This window comes from Lissotriton helveticus, chromosome 5_1 (assembly GCF_964261635.1).
Source record: "Lissotriton helveticus chromosome 5_1, aLisHel1.1, whole genome shotgun sequence".
Taxonomy (NCBI): Eukaryota; Metazoa; Chordata; class Amphibia; order Caudata; family Salamandridae; genus Lissotriton; species Lissotriton helveticus.
Window position 1 is genome coordinate 1,942,556,111 of NC_136065.1, and position 15,466 is coordinate 1,942,571,576.

At 45.0% G+C, this 15,466-nt stretch overlaps 2 protein-coding genes across 3 annotated transcripts in view; one reads left to right on the top strand and one right to left on the bottom strand.

Annotated features, from left to right (window-relative positions):
• Positions 1–6,773, bottom strand: part of LRRC46 (leucine rich repeat containing 46) — a 105,698-nt gene extending 98,925 nt beyond the window's left edge. Inside the window, exon 1 of the mRNA XM_078641439.1 lies at positions 6,536–6,773. Coding sequence (XP_078497565.1) covers positions 6,536–6,566 — 31 coding nt within the window. The 5' untranslated portion in view covers positions 6,567–6,773. The remainder of the gene's footprint in view (positions 1–6,535) is intronic.
• A 223-nt stretch (positions 6,774–6,996) lies between these two features.
• MRPL10 (mitochondrial ribosomal protein L10) overlaps positions 6,997–15,466 on the top strand; it is a 61,746-nt gene continuing 53,276 nt past the window's right edge. The window contains exon 1 of one of the 2 annotated variants that reach the window (XM_078645589.1): positions 6,997–7,108. Coding sequence is in view for 1 of the 2 variants with exons in the window: in XM_078645588.1 (XP_078501714.1) it covers positions 7,191–7,236 (46 nt within the window). In the remaining variant the exon portion in view is untranslated. Of the gene's footprint in view, positions 7,237–15,466 lie in introns of both variants that reach the window. The other variant, XM_078645588.1, reaches the window with a different exon arrangement.

Consider the following 15,466-nt stretch of genomic DNA (forward strand, 5'->3'; position numbering starts at 1 on the left):
TGCCTGCTGCTGCCTCCTCTCGTGCTGCATTGCTAAACATCTGTGCCTGATTATACGATGGAGAACCGGTCCCGGTCTCCGTCCCAAGCGTTCGCTGAAAAATCCTCTGATATATGTGTATATATATATATATATATATATATATATAACAGGGGTCATGCCCAGCTAACCCTCAACTACCTGAGCACAAAACATCAACGATGTGGAATCAAAAGAGAAACGGTATTTAAGGGATTAATCAAAACGCATTTATTTTAAGTCAGAGTACAATTAATTACCCTGCTTCTTCCAATTTATTATTTATCACAAATACTTATCTACTTTCAACTTGTGTACGTTTCAAGTGACGAGAAAAAAGACACTAAAGTGACAACAGATTGCTACATATAAAGTGATCAAATATATACACAATATACACATCTCTACATGGACATATAAATCACACTCATATATATGATACATTACATATCTACAATATATCCAACATATATCACATACAACATATACAAATATCACAAAATCAAGGATCAAAAATTAATTCCCCTATTGCGAACAAAACAGAGTGTACACTCTTGATTTAGAGTAATACACTTTAAGGTAGTCCCTAAAGCGCTTGAGGGATAACAACTCAAAAATTAATAGAATGGCGCTTAATTTCTTTTATACAACTCTAAATGGGGGGACTCCTTAATGAATGTCGACGCAGGCGCGGTCGCGTTTCAGCCAGAGATTCCTTTAGGCTTCATCAGGACAGGGGATTCTGTATTTCTTCAATAAGAATAAAAAGGAATATATACTGTATCTCTTCACACTTGAAAAATAAACTAACCTCCACTCACCCTTCAGTGACCGTGCAGTGTCTAAGAGGATTACACACAGTGCTCAAAAGGTGCACCAACGTGAAAAACACACAACAGTGCCACCAACTTGAGAACAAAACAAGCAGAATCATACAGAAGGAGCTGTAACCAACGTATAGCCTAGTCAATTACATGCTCATGGTATTAGTAGAGGAGAAGAAAAAATGGCAAAACCATCGCCACCCATAGAGGAAAAACCAACACTAAGGCAGCAAGGACAGAACACACAAATCGATAAGATTAAAACTCCTACTACCTGAATGGATTGCACGTTCTCAACAAAGAGGAACTCACGCACGACGCTAGCAGGAACCTATCCTACTGCCGCCTGGCCATCAATGGCCAGAGGGCCCTAATGAGTAAGGAGAAAGAAAAACAATATTCAATATATGTGTGGGGCCTACGATATGGTACTATTAGAATCTATACAAAAAACGTGGCTGACAAATGTCACTGACTCATACCTTGTAACACTGTATTCCACTCGCAGAAAAGTGTGATGCAAACACTATCCAATCAAAGAAAAACTTGCGAGGATACAGACAGTCGGTATCTAGTGGACACAAAACAGAAGACAACAAAAGTGATTAAAAGACGGGGTTCTCTTCTCAAATTACAATGTACCGCAAAGAGTACACACGTTCTCAACGAGGAGCTAAAATATAGCACCCTACAGGGAAATTACCTTCAACCTCCCGGTCCCGTCACAGACACTCGATATCGATCCACTATACGCTGAAGTTTTCCAAAACAGCGGGTGTATGCTTCTCACGGGATGCTACTTACATGGCGTCTACGTGCTGACGTCACACTCCACCGCTACAGACATAAACAACAGACCACCTAAGCAAAATAGCCTCCTTTCGGGTACCTATATTTATCGGCCAGCCACATGCCATCTTCTAACATATGAGCCGGCGAGTCCCAAGTGTAATAAAATAAAACCACAAACGGCCGTGCAAAACTAAAATGAAAAAGAAACAAAAATTATTCAAAATAGTGAAAATCTAATCAACAAGGGAAGGACGGGGTGAGTGTAAAACACAAGGAGTGTAACGAAAGAAATTATTCTTAATACCAAATCCAAAAAAACAGCCTCTCGTCGTAAAACACCAGCAAGGGTTCAGACATTCTCACGCACAACACTATCTGGAGATTAATTTATCAAAAAATGTGTATATCTCTACACCAACACTGGGTCGTCTTAACGTAGCCAAACGACATATACCAGATCTCAGAATACTTAGCTTATATTATCAATGGCAACATCTATGTACACAATGTTAAAAACCTGTCAGGCACTCCAAGGCCACCTACGGGCGTACATTCTATACACTACACACACATGTACCTTTAGAAGGGTAGAAACACCTATACTAAAAGAACAGAAACACAATATTGAGCAACGGGATTCCACCCACTCAAAGGGGTCCTCAAATCAGACATCACACCAGCATGGAATTATTCATCTGATAAAGTTAGGGAAAAATTAGGCAAAACATTTTGGGGGAAAAAATTAGGAAAAAAAGGACAGCAACAATATATAACAACTAATGAATGACTTTCTACATATAAATAAATATATATGGGAGAAGTATATATATATATACTGGTATAGGCAGCATAGGAGTGACTCAAAGCTAACTACTCCTTCCTAAGTCACCCTCACCTGTATCACTAGCTCAAACTACAGATATCATAGCTGTTTAAATCAGTGCCCATATCTCGTCTCTATCATTCAAGCCTTCAGTCGCAGTATGGTATTTTTCTATAAGGCGAGCTTCTGTGCAATTCAATTTGGCTTCTAGTTCTTTCTTATTGTTGGCTTTGATCACTGCTAACACCGACCAAACTAACTCTTCTTCACTATGTCCACATTCACTATAGTGTAGTACCAGCGGTGCACCAGCCGTCCGACATCTAATGTGCGACTTACGTTGCCCCATGCGCATTTTAACAGCTTGTGTAGTCTGGCAAATATAGGCCAGCCCACATGGGCACATCACCAGATACACCACATTCTTGGTGTTGCCGTTTGAAAACGATCTCATCATAAGTGTCTTATTATTGATCATGATGGTTTTAGAGTCTGTTGTATTGTCACACACGGTACAATTGGTACATCTAAAATGTCCCACCACAGCCGGCAGACCCAGCAAACTCCTAGTGTCCTTTTTCACAACAGCAGAGTCCCTACTGGCTCGCCCAAGGTGTTGTCTGAGATTCCTCCCTTTTCTGCAGGCAAACAAAGGTTTGGGAATTTTTAACCCCTTCCGTGCTCATGACAAGCTCAGCTCATCATGAGGTACACCTCTCGTGTGCTCATGACGAGCTGAGCTCGTCATGAACACACCCATTTCCATTATGGCCCAGCGCAGGAGGATAATAACTCTAGCAGCCAAGGTGTTAAATGTTCAATCAACCTCCAGTTTTTGTAATGATCTGCCGGACTATATTTGATTGTGGATTAAAGGTCAGGACACATGTCATTTGCACATTCTCTTTTTTAGCCTTAGGTGTAAACAAGGTTTCGCGCAGTGTGTACCACGCCCTTTTGAGTGCAGCCCTTACCAATTTTCTAGGGTAACCGCTCATACACAGTTTATTAAGCAGGATTTCCGCATTGTCAAAATAATCACATTTGTTCGAACAATTGCGGCGAATACGTAAAAATTGCCCATAGGGCAAATTTTCTTTAAGGCTCCTGGGGTGCCCACTCAGCTTTAAGCAGAACAATCAGCAAGACTACGTTATATCCTTCTGTGAGCTACATCTTTGTGCCCGTCCAGATCCCCCAAGCGTCTGCTGCTTCCGCATCTTATGCTTTAAGTGCCCTGAGGAAGGTGTGACCCTTACCGGGGTCTCTCACTAAAACGCGCGTCTTCACATTTCCCCTCCCGACTGGCGCAACTTTTCTACAGAATTGATGTTATCCCAGGTTTCTGTCCTTTCTGCATAAAATATCAAAATAAATCAAAATAATCCATTGGACAGCAATTTACAAACTGTTGAAATTGTTACAGAAAACAGGAAAAATACCTGTATAAATTAATTTGTGTTATATGTCTGACCATCTCCGGTTTTATGTATGTGTCTGATGGGATGTTGTCCAGTCTGGTATTTGTCTTGTCTATGTGGTTGGATGAGTGAATAAATGAGTGAGGCATCAGTATGCATTTTTAAGTTGGGTGCATTTTACACCACAATTGTGTTGCTTACGTCTGGGTTTTGTAATTTATTATACATATTTATTCTCTGTATCTATTTTTAATATCCATTTATGTATTTCGATACGTTTGCGTATTACTGACATGCACAATAAACTTAGGCTATATACCCCAAAAAATTGTCAACTTATGTATGAAGTGACTCATTTCCTCCCTCTTCTATACTAGACGGTATACTATATTGAATAAATAAGTTTCAGGCAGTGGGGTTGGTTTTGATTGATGGGAGGAAATATTTCCTTGACAGACTGAAAGCGGACTATGGGCTGCTAGACGTGATCCAAATGCAATATATGTAAATCTGACACTGAGTCACACATCCCTCCATTAAGGAACAAGCATTCCAACCACCCGCATCTTTTGAAAAATTAATTTTTCTGAAACACAAATACTGGATTACTGAACTATACTCATTACTGGACAACATAGATAAAACATTTCTGCTGAAGTTCTTGAAATGCCAACAAATCACCTTCATGTTAAGTGCAGCACATCAAGCCATTTTCTCCCTCTGTGGCTGTGATCGTACCTCGGATCAGACTTTGGTAATTATTGAAAATGGAAAAGCAAACAGTCCATAGGGTACAAGGCAGGTGCATTCCATGAGAATTAGGTCACATAGATTGCCTTTCCTTTGAGTGTAATGAGTTGACATGCCCTAAATATCTTAAATTACTCCATATTTTACCTACTAAACCAGTAGACACAGAAGAATCACGTAATTAGGTTAAATTACAAGTAAGTTGCATATAAGACAGTGACATAGAAGCGTTTGTCCATCAACAGTGCAGAACAATGGCGGTAATATAAGTGGAGTTTAGGAGGGTGGATAAGGAGTGGTGGAGTGAGTTGTTCTTTCTCAATTGGTTTGATTTTCTCTTTTCCTTTACGTATGACTAAATGCCTGCTCGCCTCTCAGTTGTAAGCGGTAGATTTGTATACTTATTCTTCAAAACTTATTAAACAGACTTGATCCAAAAAATGTGACTAGACAAAACATAGATCTCTTCCAGGGGTGTAGCTTTCACTGGTGCAGATAGTGCATTGTCACTAGGCTAAGAGGCCTGTGGGTTCCACTGAACCTGGATTATAACTCAACCAGCAGCCAGGAGGCCATTTATTTCCTTGCACTGAGGTCCATAACTCACTGGCTATGCTATTGAACTCTCCAGCAAATGCATTAACCACCAGAGGTATCTTACTGTAATTATTCTCTGAAAATTACTGAGCACACAAAGATTTATGCAGCAAGTGGCTTGACCCCATAAGATATTTTAAAATTCAGTCTCTTTGTGACCAGTTAAGGCAGAGCAGATTCATGGTCATATTTGTGCTGATTATAGACACTGGAACTAGGGGTGCTGCAGCAATCCCAGAATTACCATGCTGGTGTTCTGAAGGTGAATAAACGATAAATATGCATTTATATTTTGTTTCTATCTTGACACATTTGTTGTGCGTTCAAAGACTGAGGTTAAATGTCAGGCTATGCCTACTGAAAAATTGCTGCTTATTCTTTTAAAATGGCGATTTGTATTTACTTTTCTTTCTCTAATTACAAAGTGAGAGGATTTTGTAAACCGAACAATGTAGCAATCTGCGGGATGTAATTTTCTTCTAACATGCAACAACATTTAAATATCTATCAGTAAAATATACAAGTATTTCAAAATATGTTAGCAGTTAGGAAACCACAAACGCAGTACTTTTTGTAATGTAATTCTGAAGTGTGAACAAAGATTTTAATAGGATCACAACAACATAGTAAGACACTTTACCTGGTGATGGGCAAAAGACAAATATGTGCTGGAACCCGATTTGCACACATTACCATGTATGCACTATTTAGTTTTATAAATAACACTATAAGTAAAACCATGCCTAAATATAAATAAAACTATGCTTGTGCAAAGTTAGGGGCCCTTTCTATGGAAAATGTGCTGTTTGTGTAAGTTCTACCACACCATGCTTTAGTAGCATGGTTACGACAGTGTGCTCCAAAATTTACAGCCAGCTATGTACTACGACCTTACCATTCTCTTGCTGAATGGGCCTGGCTAATTTGCATACACTTGTTTTTTATATGACGTTTGAATTTCTAACAATCCCTATTAGATCAGTGATGTAACATTGATGGCAGCACCCCACTCTGAAAATTGCCCCATAACCACTGATTCCACAGGCAAAGTTTTGCACACAAAAAATGCACAGGTTGACAGTCAACCTCTCCTTTGATGACTCCACAACCGTTTCGCTATCATTCCTTGACCCCCAATTTCTGGGTTCCCGGAATATTTTTTTTCCCATTTCCAGCACTGATTTCAATGATATAAAAACAAATGGTAACACTAAAGATCGAACTGCTTGATTAGCTCCCATGCAAGTTAGAAAGTGAAATGTTAAACAGCTTGCACATGGGTTCGTACATATTTTTGAGAAGTTTGTTACCTCCTGTCATGGTCTCAGATGGAGATGGCATCAAATAGGCTCAACACCCGAAAGTGTTGTGTGTCGGTTATATGTTTTGCTTCTTCGGTACGCGCTGACCTGTCTGCCAGAGTGCTTCTTTCCGCTGTTGTTTATTTACGAAGCTTTTAAATCAACTAGTGGCACTTCCCCAAAGCTGTGCTATTGTGTCTTCCTAGCTGTCTCGGTTGCTAGGAGCCCAATCTTGAACCAACGTGCGTGAGGACAGTACTACTTCGGCTCTGGTACAGGGGGTGAGAACGGCATGCACTCAGAAAATACCCCCACGTTTAATGGCCTGCTCCACCTGAACTGCGACGTACATTGGTAACGCCCACAGTGCCCTTCTTTGGCCCATACTGAAAGTGAAAGCAGCATTATTTCGCGTGGATTTGTCTGCGTGTAGTAGATGTATTCTAAGTGTCTCGTAACTTAAAAAATGAAGAATGATGTTCAATCCTAGATGTTAACTAAGCATTCGGTGGCTAAACTGGAGAGTGTCACGAGACCCGTTCCAACATGGCCGCCATAAACCCGGCTGAACAGTTTTAGAAGGTAGTCTTTTTTCACTGTCCGTTTCTGAACACTGGGTGTCCTCCTGTCCTCGCAATCTGCTACCTCTGGGTCTGCTGCGAACATGTCAGCGCTTTCGTGGCTGCAAAGAGCGGTTCTTTGCCGGTCGGGTAAGAATACTTCTGCCAGCAACCCTTCACGTCCCCTCAGAGACAGATCGGGTGAGAAACAGGGGAGGAGATGTTTCCTAATGGCCTGAGCTACCGACCTTGGAACTGGAGAAACAGCCTCTAGCCCAGCGTCAGCTCAACGTCCTGTGATTCTGGGCAAATCACTTAAATCTCCTCCATGCCTTAACACACCTGGAATCGTGTTATGTAATTTGTTGCTCATGTAAAGTATTCTGATGCTTAGGGCAATATAGAATGACAAAATAGGAACTACTTTAGCAGCGACTACTTTTAGGAATTGGTTTTATACATCATGTTAGGTGTGAAAAGTAAAAGACATATCTTCCTGGAGAGGGATGGTCTGTGGAGATAATGAACATAGGCGAATACCATTTAGATCTCGGTAGAGTCAAGTTGGGGGTTAGAGGAGACTCTTTGAGAGTGGCAAGAGCATCTTTCTTTTAAGGGTCTGCAGTGAGGTATTCGGTGGCTATAATATCATAGCGAGGGGATGGCCCACCAAACCGTAAGACGTCATGTTGCCGTTTATTCGTTTTATACTGGTAATGCACACATTCATTTACGTTTTAGTAAAGAACAGTTATACACCACTGACACTGCCAAGCAATCAATGCTCTACAGCAGTGTTTCCCACCTGTGGCTGAAAGACGATTTTTGGTGAGTCGCAAAAGTCTCATCAATAAATAAAGATGCTTTTGAATTCAATATCTTGTCGGATTTAGTGCGCTTCAAAGACATAGGTCAAACGTCGGGTTATGTCAGCTGACAAATTGCTGCATTTTTTGGGAAAAAAATGGGGATTGGTGTTTGGACACAGTTTTCACTTTGTAGTCGGAGAAAGAAAATTAAATTGCATTATGTGACCGTCTGGCTGGGGCACCAGTGTGTGATAGAGATTGCTGCTGAGAGAGGGTCAACGAGCTTTTTGGGCTGCTTCTTGAACTGGCGTTCAACCTCCTTAATTTATTTCCTCAACCACCTCTTCACCCACTCCTCGCGGGCGCCGCTCGAGGCCAACGTCACCGGGGATTCGCCGCCTACGCGAGGAGCTGCTGGAGACGCCCTCTGCCCTTGCGGGACTGCGAGGACCAGCGGGCGTTACGTCACCTGACTCGCCGCAGCTGGTCCTCTTCCCGCCCCCCTCCCGCCTGGACTAAAAGAGCTGCGGGCAGGGTCCTCGGCGCTTGCTGCTGAGAGAGGGTCAACGAGCTTTTTGGGCTGCTTCTTGAACAGGCGTTCAACCTCCTTAATTTATTTCCTCAACCACCTCTTCACCCACTCCTCGCGGCCCCCGCTGCGCGGGCGCCGCTCGAGGACAGCTGGTCCTCTTCCCGCCCCCTCCCGTTATAATCAGAAAGCGTCTCTCCCGCACGCGGGACCAAGCGCGGAGCTAAGCCCGGGCAAAGGGCGGGCCGTTTGAGGCCGTTCGAGGGCGGCAGAGACCGGGACCGGGCCACCCCCCTTCGATTCCTACATTGCCACCTCCAGTACACGGGATCCAAAATGTGTACCAGGGAAACAAGGAGCAAATCGACACTGGCTGCGGCAGGAGAAGCTAAAGGTACACTTGATAAATACTTTGTTAAAGCGGGATCACTCTTGATAGAGGAAATTGAAGGGCTTGAAAGACGAATTTCCCAAGAAATTGATTGGGTACGGAGATCATCATTAGGCCCACTGGCCCTGGCCAATGATTCCAATAATGGGGCTTTAGGGGCTAACCACTCAATCACAAATTCCGACCTTTATGACATGAGCTTGCTGACCCTTCCAAAGGGCCAAACACTACAAGTCACAATCCCTACCCCTTGTCTTGATTCGGTTCTAATCTCCACCGTCGAGAATGTCCCAGGTCTCACTAGAAGGGCAAAGGAAGGAGCCATCCAAAAAAATAAGAGAGGAGAGTCTATTAAAGGAAATAAGGGAGGGAGAAATGTAAAAACCCCAAAATCGAATCCCGCAAGGAATACTTCAAGGGTGGGGGATAGTAGTGTGCGCAACGTAAGCAAGGATAGACCAGAGGTTCCAGCCACTGTTACTGTTCACCTAGACCATTCACCCAATTTTAATAATACCACACTGCAATCCTCCTCTGAGGATATTACACTCGCAGATATAAGTGCACTCATGAGGTCTCTTTTAAGCCCCCTAGAAGCCCGCCTGATTAAAATCTAAGCCAGGCTGGTTAATATTGAAAAATCCACAGTGCAGCTGGCAGATAGCCTAAAACTAGAAACAAAGAGAGCTAAAGGAAACCACCAGGAAACCTGCAAACCCCCCCCCTAACTCACAGGCTTCACGACAAAAAAAAAAGGTATTTCTTTTGACCATCGCTTGTACTTTTGCAAAACCCTTTGTTCAAAATGGCGGGGTGCTAAAAAGAAAGGCAATAAATCACCTCCTGTGCCTTCAGATGCCCACGAGGCCCCTTCAAGATAAGACTCCCTCACAGCAACTCTGGAACTGGGCTAGCTTGAAAACGAAACTGCCCTCCCTGCTCACAAAGCCACAAAAATAAAAAGAGGACTACTGTCTCTTCTCCTCATATGGAGCGGCCATCTTTGCCCAGTCTCTCTCTCGGGTGGCTAGCTTGGGTTTACACCCTAGTGTTTACTCCACTTCCTAGGGCCTACCTCATCACTACCTCAACACTATATTTTTCCTATATTATTCTACCTGTCTTGTTGACATTTTTGCAGTATTACACCTTTTTCCGGCAGGTTAGACATTTTTGTAACTGGCGCTCTGTTCACTTTCACGTGTAACACACAGTCTGCTACCTCTTTATCTGGGTTCACACCATGTGTATCCACTACCTCTTGTGTTAGAGACAGTGTTTTTGCCTCTGTTAATGTTTAGACAATGTTTTATCTATATTATATTATTACTTGTATCTTGTACACCTTATAACCTGCACCCAGTTCACTTTCTCTTTGTGACGCACCGATTGCTACCTCATGTACTCTGATTGCTCACTAATGTAAATGCTACCTCGTATACCACTATTATATTTTTACTTGTATTTTATACACTTGTGTAACCTGCACCCAGTTCACTTTCTCTTGTGACGTACCGATTGCTACCTCATATATTTTGATTGCTCACTAAGGTCACTAATTTCATTGTTGATTCTGACTGCTACCTCATATACTCAGTCTGCTCACCATTGTCACTATCGTTACATGTAATTTGTTGTTTGCACCTGTTTTTTGCTCCTGTTATCATTATTGTACACCCTCCTACCTCTACCCAACATGGATCTCATCGGCAAACACACATATAAAATCATCTACCCACCATTACCCAACAAAAAAGCCGCTAAGCGCTTTAAACATAACTTCCTTAGGACCCACCCTGAAACCCCCTTTGTCGACACCTATTTCTCACCGGTGAATGGATCCATGAATATTGACATCATCTTCCACACCACACGAAGAGTCCAATGGAGAAAAGTGTTCTGCACCTTACTCACCGTCTCCTCTACCAGGAAATCCGCTCATGGCTCAACACTCTCCATCACACCATCCCAACTCTTCCCAGGCAGAACCACCATCACTATCTACAATAACGGGATTGTCCTAATTCAATCCACAGACAGGAACCTGGAACTACTAGACAACATGTTCCCCACCTTCAAACAGCACCTCTCCAACCCACGGACCCCCACTCACAGCACCCCCAGTCCTCACATCCCTAACCGCACAGCCTCCAATCACAACCCAGCTAACATAGCTCAGCCCCAAAACGACACGCACCTCTCCGCTACCCCCAGCACCTTATTCACCCACCCACCTTCTGTAGCTACCCCACACTCCTTAATCACAGACATAGATCTCTCCCCCTCTACCCCCTGCACCTTAATGACCCACCGACCTATTGTAGCTGCCCCACACCTCTCAATCACAGACATAGACCTCTCCCCCATATACACCAACCGCACCCCATCACAGCTGAGAAACATCTCACAGCTCTCCCCTCCCCAATCCGCGGTAATCAGTCACCCTCCTGATCATACTTCCCATTTCATACCACCCGCTCATATCCCCCAAATTCCCTCATGCACTAGCGAAGATCTCCCCCCTTTGCTCACTCCCGTTATCCCCACCCTCCTCACCCCCCACCACACAACCTCTGCAAACGTCGCAGATGCTGCTGTAATCGATCACCCTTCCGATCTCACTTCCCCACACCCCTCATGCATTGGTGATTATCATCCCCCATCACACATCCCCAATACCCCCACCCTCCTTACTCCCCACCCCACTCCTCACACAACTCGCGCAGAACCCACCTCCACCACCTTGAGCATACCTCCCGCGCCCCGCGACATGACCAACCCTCACCCCCTCTCCCCCCCCACTCTCACTCCCCACTACCCCACCCCATCGGCCAGACTCACGGAACACACCACCTCCCTCAACCTAACCCCTTATCCTTTATCCCCTCCCATTCTTAGCCCTCACCCCCCTATTGTCACTCCTTCCTTCTCCAGTCTACATTCATCCCCCAACTCACCCACACCGCCTTCCACAAGCGCCATCACTCACGCTATCAACCGCCCCCTGTCCTCATCCCCGCCCCCTGTTCACAAACTCTCTCTTCCTCCGAACGCTACCCCACCTACTCGGACCGCAGAGCCCTGCTCCACCGCGCGCACATCCCGTCACATTCGATCCAGTTCCCACCCCATTACCCGTCTCAAACACTCACCCCCTGCTCTCACTTCCAATTCCATCTCCAATCCAACACTGGACATGATCATCTCCACCCTCCTACAAGTCAAGGAAGAGCTCCACACCATCAAAGAACATCTTCTCACACACCCCAGGCACCCACTACCCTACACTTCCCCGCCCAACAAGGACTCCATGCGCTCCTCAAACCGCTCCACCCTGCTCTCCCCGCGCTGGCCCTCTATCCCTGATCGCAAGGCCACTGGCCGTCCCCATCGCACCCTAAACACCCTCTCGGGCCGAGACTTACACAATCTACTCTGCTCTTATGGCCCAGGTCCCACAAAACGCTCACCCACAACACACCTCCCCATACCCACGATTCTCACAAATCCCCTCAGGCCACCCACACTGAGCGACAGAAGTTCTGTCCCCTGTAATCTCAAAAATATCCCCCTCTCCTTAGATCATTCTCCCACCCTCCTCACCCCTAGACTAAAGTGTTTCCTGCTCAACTGCAGATCGGCCCGGAGACACTCCTCTGGCATCGCGGAGCTCATCTTATCAAGGGGCATTGATCTAGCCATTCTGACTGAAACGTGGTTAACTGAAACATCCACACCTATAATGGACATACTAGTCCCCCCCAACTATCTCATTATTAGACTCGACAGGAACGGCAAGACGGGCGGGGGAATCGCTTGCATCTACAGGAGCAACCTAGCTGTCACTGAAGGCCCCTCTCCCTCCCTCTCCTCCTGCGAACTCATCTGCCTTGATATTACTAGTGAGGGCAAACCTGTGTGCTCCCTTCATGTTATTTACCACCCACCCGGTGACAACTTCATCTTCTCCCAACAACTAATGGACACGATATCCACCAACGCCGGTCGACCGCTCAATCAAATTTACCTGGGAGACTTCAACCTCCACTGGAATGACCAGAAAGACACTGTGGTGAAGAGCCTTAAGACTTTCCTCGACGCGCTTGACCTCACCCAAATCTGCAACGGTCCGACACATGAAAAAGGCTCTATCATTGACCTTATCATCGCCAAAGAAGACTCTACCCAACTAGTCGCAATCGAACCATGCGACTGGTCAGACCACCACATCATCACCTTCTTCATCAACGAAAAGGTCAAACTTAACCCGGCGCAACCTGCCAAAACCAAGATTTGGAAGAGGGACCTGAAGAACCTTAACCCAAAGTCCTTGCCTGCCCACACAGGCAGTCTCCTTCTTCCCCCGACGGACGTCTCTGATGTGCATTCATTGACCAACCTCTACCTAGACTCCATGTCTACAATAATCAACGAAGCCGCACCCTTGCAATTGAAGAGAGTCTCCACCAAGAACTCGAACCCATGGTACGATGGCAGACTCAATGAAGACAGACGTGTGATGCGCTTAGCTGAACGCGCGTGGAGATCTGACCCCTCAGCACTGAACCTTAGAACGCTTAAGAATAAGAGAAACGCTTACTTCAGAAAAATCAAACGCTCGAAAGCAATTTTCTTTAGCCAACAGCTGGATCAAGCTAAAAACCGACCAAAAAAACTGTTCGAGTTAGTCAAAACCCAAACCAAAACGCAACCTCCACAACCCAACAACTTAACAAAGGCTATCCCAAGTTGCGAAGACTTCTCGGCTTTCTTCAAGCAAAAGAACAACACTATAAGAAGCGATCTCATCAAGGATGTAAGTCGATTCGCCGGCTCCATATGCATAACTAACACTCATGCTAAAAACAACGCTTCATGGACGTCCTTTGACACCTATTCCGAAGAATCAATTCACAAGCTGCTGGTCACCTTGAAACCCGCCAATCATCACACAGACCCCCTACCTGCCAATGCTGTTAAAGTCCTCACCCCCCTGTTCCTCCCACTCTGGACTAAAATCATCAACTGTTCCCTGCAACAAGGGCTCATCCCAGATTCCCTCAAGATTGGGCAAGTCACGCCTATACTCAAGAAACCCACAGCTGACCCGGCCGACCTAAACAACTATCGTCCTATCACCAATATCACCACTCTAGCAAAACTGTTAGAAAAATGCGTACAACTCCAACTGACAAAACACATTGAGCAGTTTGACCTCCTCAACTCCCACCAATCCGGATTCAGAGCAAAGCATAGCACGGAAACGGCCATGACACACATAATAGATGATGCCCTCCAAATCCTTGATCACAATGAGTCTTGCCTCCTCATCCTTCTTGACCTCTCTTCAGCATTTGATACGGTCAAACACGAGAATCTACTGGAGCTCCTAAATACCAGAATGGGCATATCCGGGACGGTTCTCAAATGGTTCACGTCCTTTCTGCACAACCGTTCGCAGAGGTTCAAGATCAACAACGCACTGTCCTCGCCTGTGCCAGTAACACTGGGCGTCCCGCAAGGTTCCTCCCTATCCCCCACATTGTTCAACCTCGTCATGGAACCACTCACCACCTTGCTTCAATCTTCTAAGGTACATTTCCATATGTACGCCGATGACACTCAGCTCTACCTCAAGCTTCAATCCCCTGAAGACATCAAACTGTTGAATGCCACACTAAGAAACACCCAAGCTTGGCTGGCCGACAATCACCTCAAACTAAATGCTCTGAAAACTGAGTTCCTTCTGATCTCTCCTCCTGCGAAAAAGGCCATCACCCAAACCTGGCTCAATCATCTAACCGCACTCAATGTCCAACCCACCATCGTGGACTCAGCGAAATCCCTTGGCATCACACTGGACTGCAATCTCGACATGCAGCAGCATATTACCATAGCAACTAAAGGAGCCAACTTCCAAATCAACACGCTGAGAAAACTCAAACCCTTCCTACCACCCAAGGACTTCCAAACTGTGGTACAAGCCTTAGTCATTCCTCGCATAGACTACGGAATTGTGGCTCTCAGCGGGCTCCCCCTGACAACAACGGCTCCCCTAAGAGCCTCCCTTAACGCGGCCGCGAGACTCATCACTGGCTCAAGAAAACACTCGCATATATCCCCTGACTTAAAAACCCTGAACTGGCTGCCTATTGAAGCCAGAATTCAGTTGAAAATTGCCTGTATGACACACTCGGCCGTACACCACAAGGCACCCAACTACCTCTCTCATAAGCTGACCATATCAGGAGGCTCAAGATCCAACAGAAGCACAAACACTCTCCTCCTGAAACCACGGAGATTCCGGAAGGAAAAAACATACAAACGCTCCTTCTCTGGAATGGCACCTAGGATCTGGAATGCACTCCCACCAGAAACCAGGCTTATCCCGTCCACTATACTCTTCAAGAAAGAGGTGAAGGCCATCCTTATGGCTAAATACACCTGAACATTATTGATACTGGAACAATGACAGTATTTGGCCCCCACATTATCGGCTGGATGAATATTTATCTATGTCAGTCCATTTTTTGTCTGCTTCTGGATCTAATTCATTGCACAGATGCTATACTATTGATTTCCAACTTGTCTATTGGATTGTACACAAGGACTTGAGTGCCTCAATAACCTGCAACACACCCACTACTGACT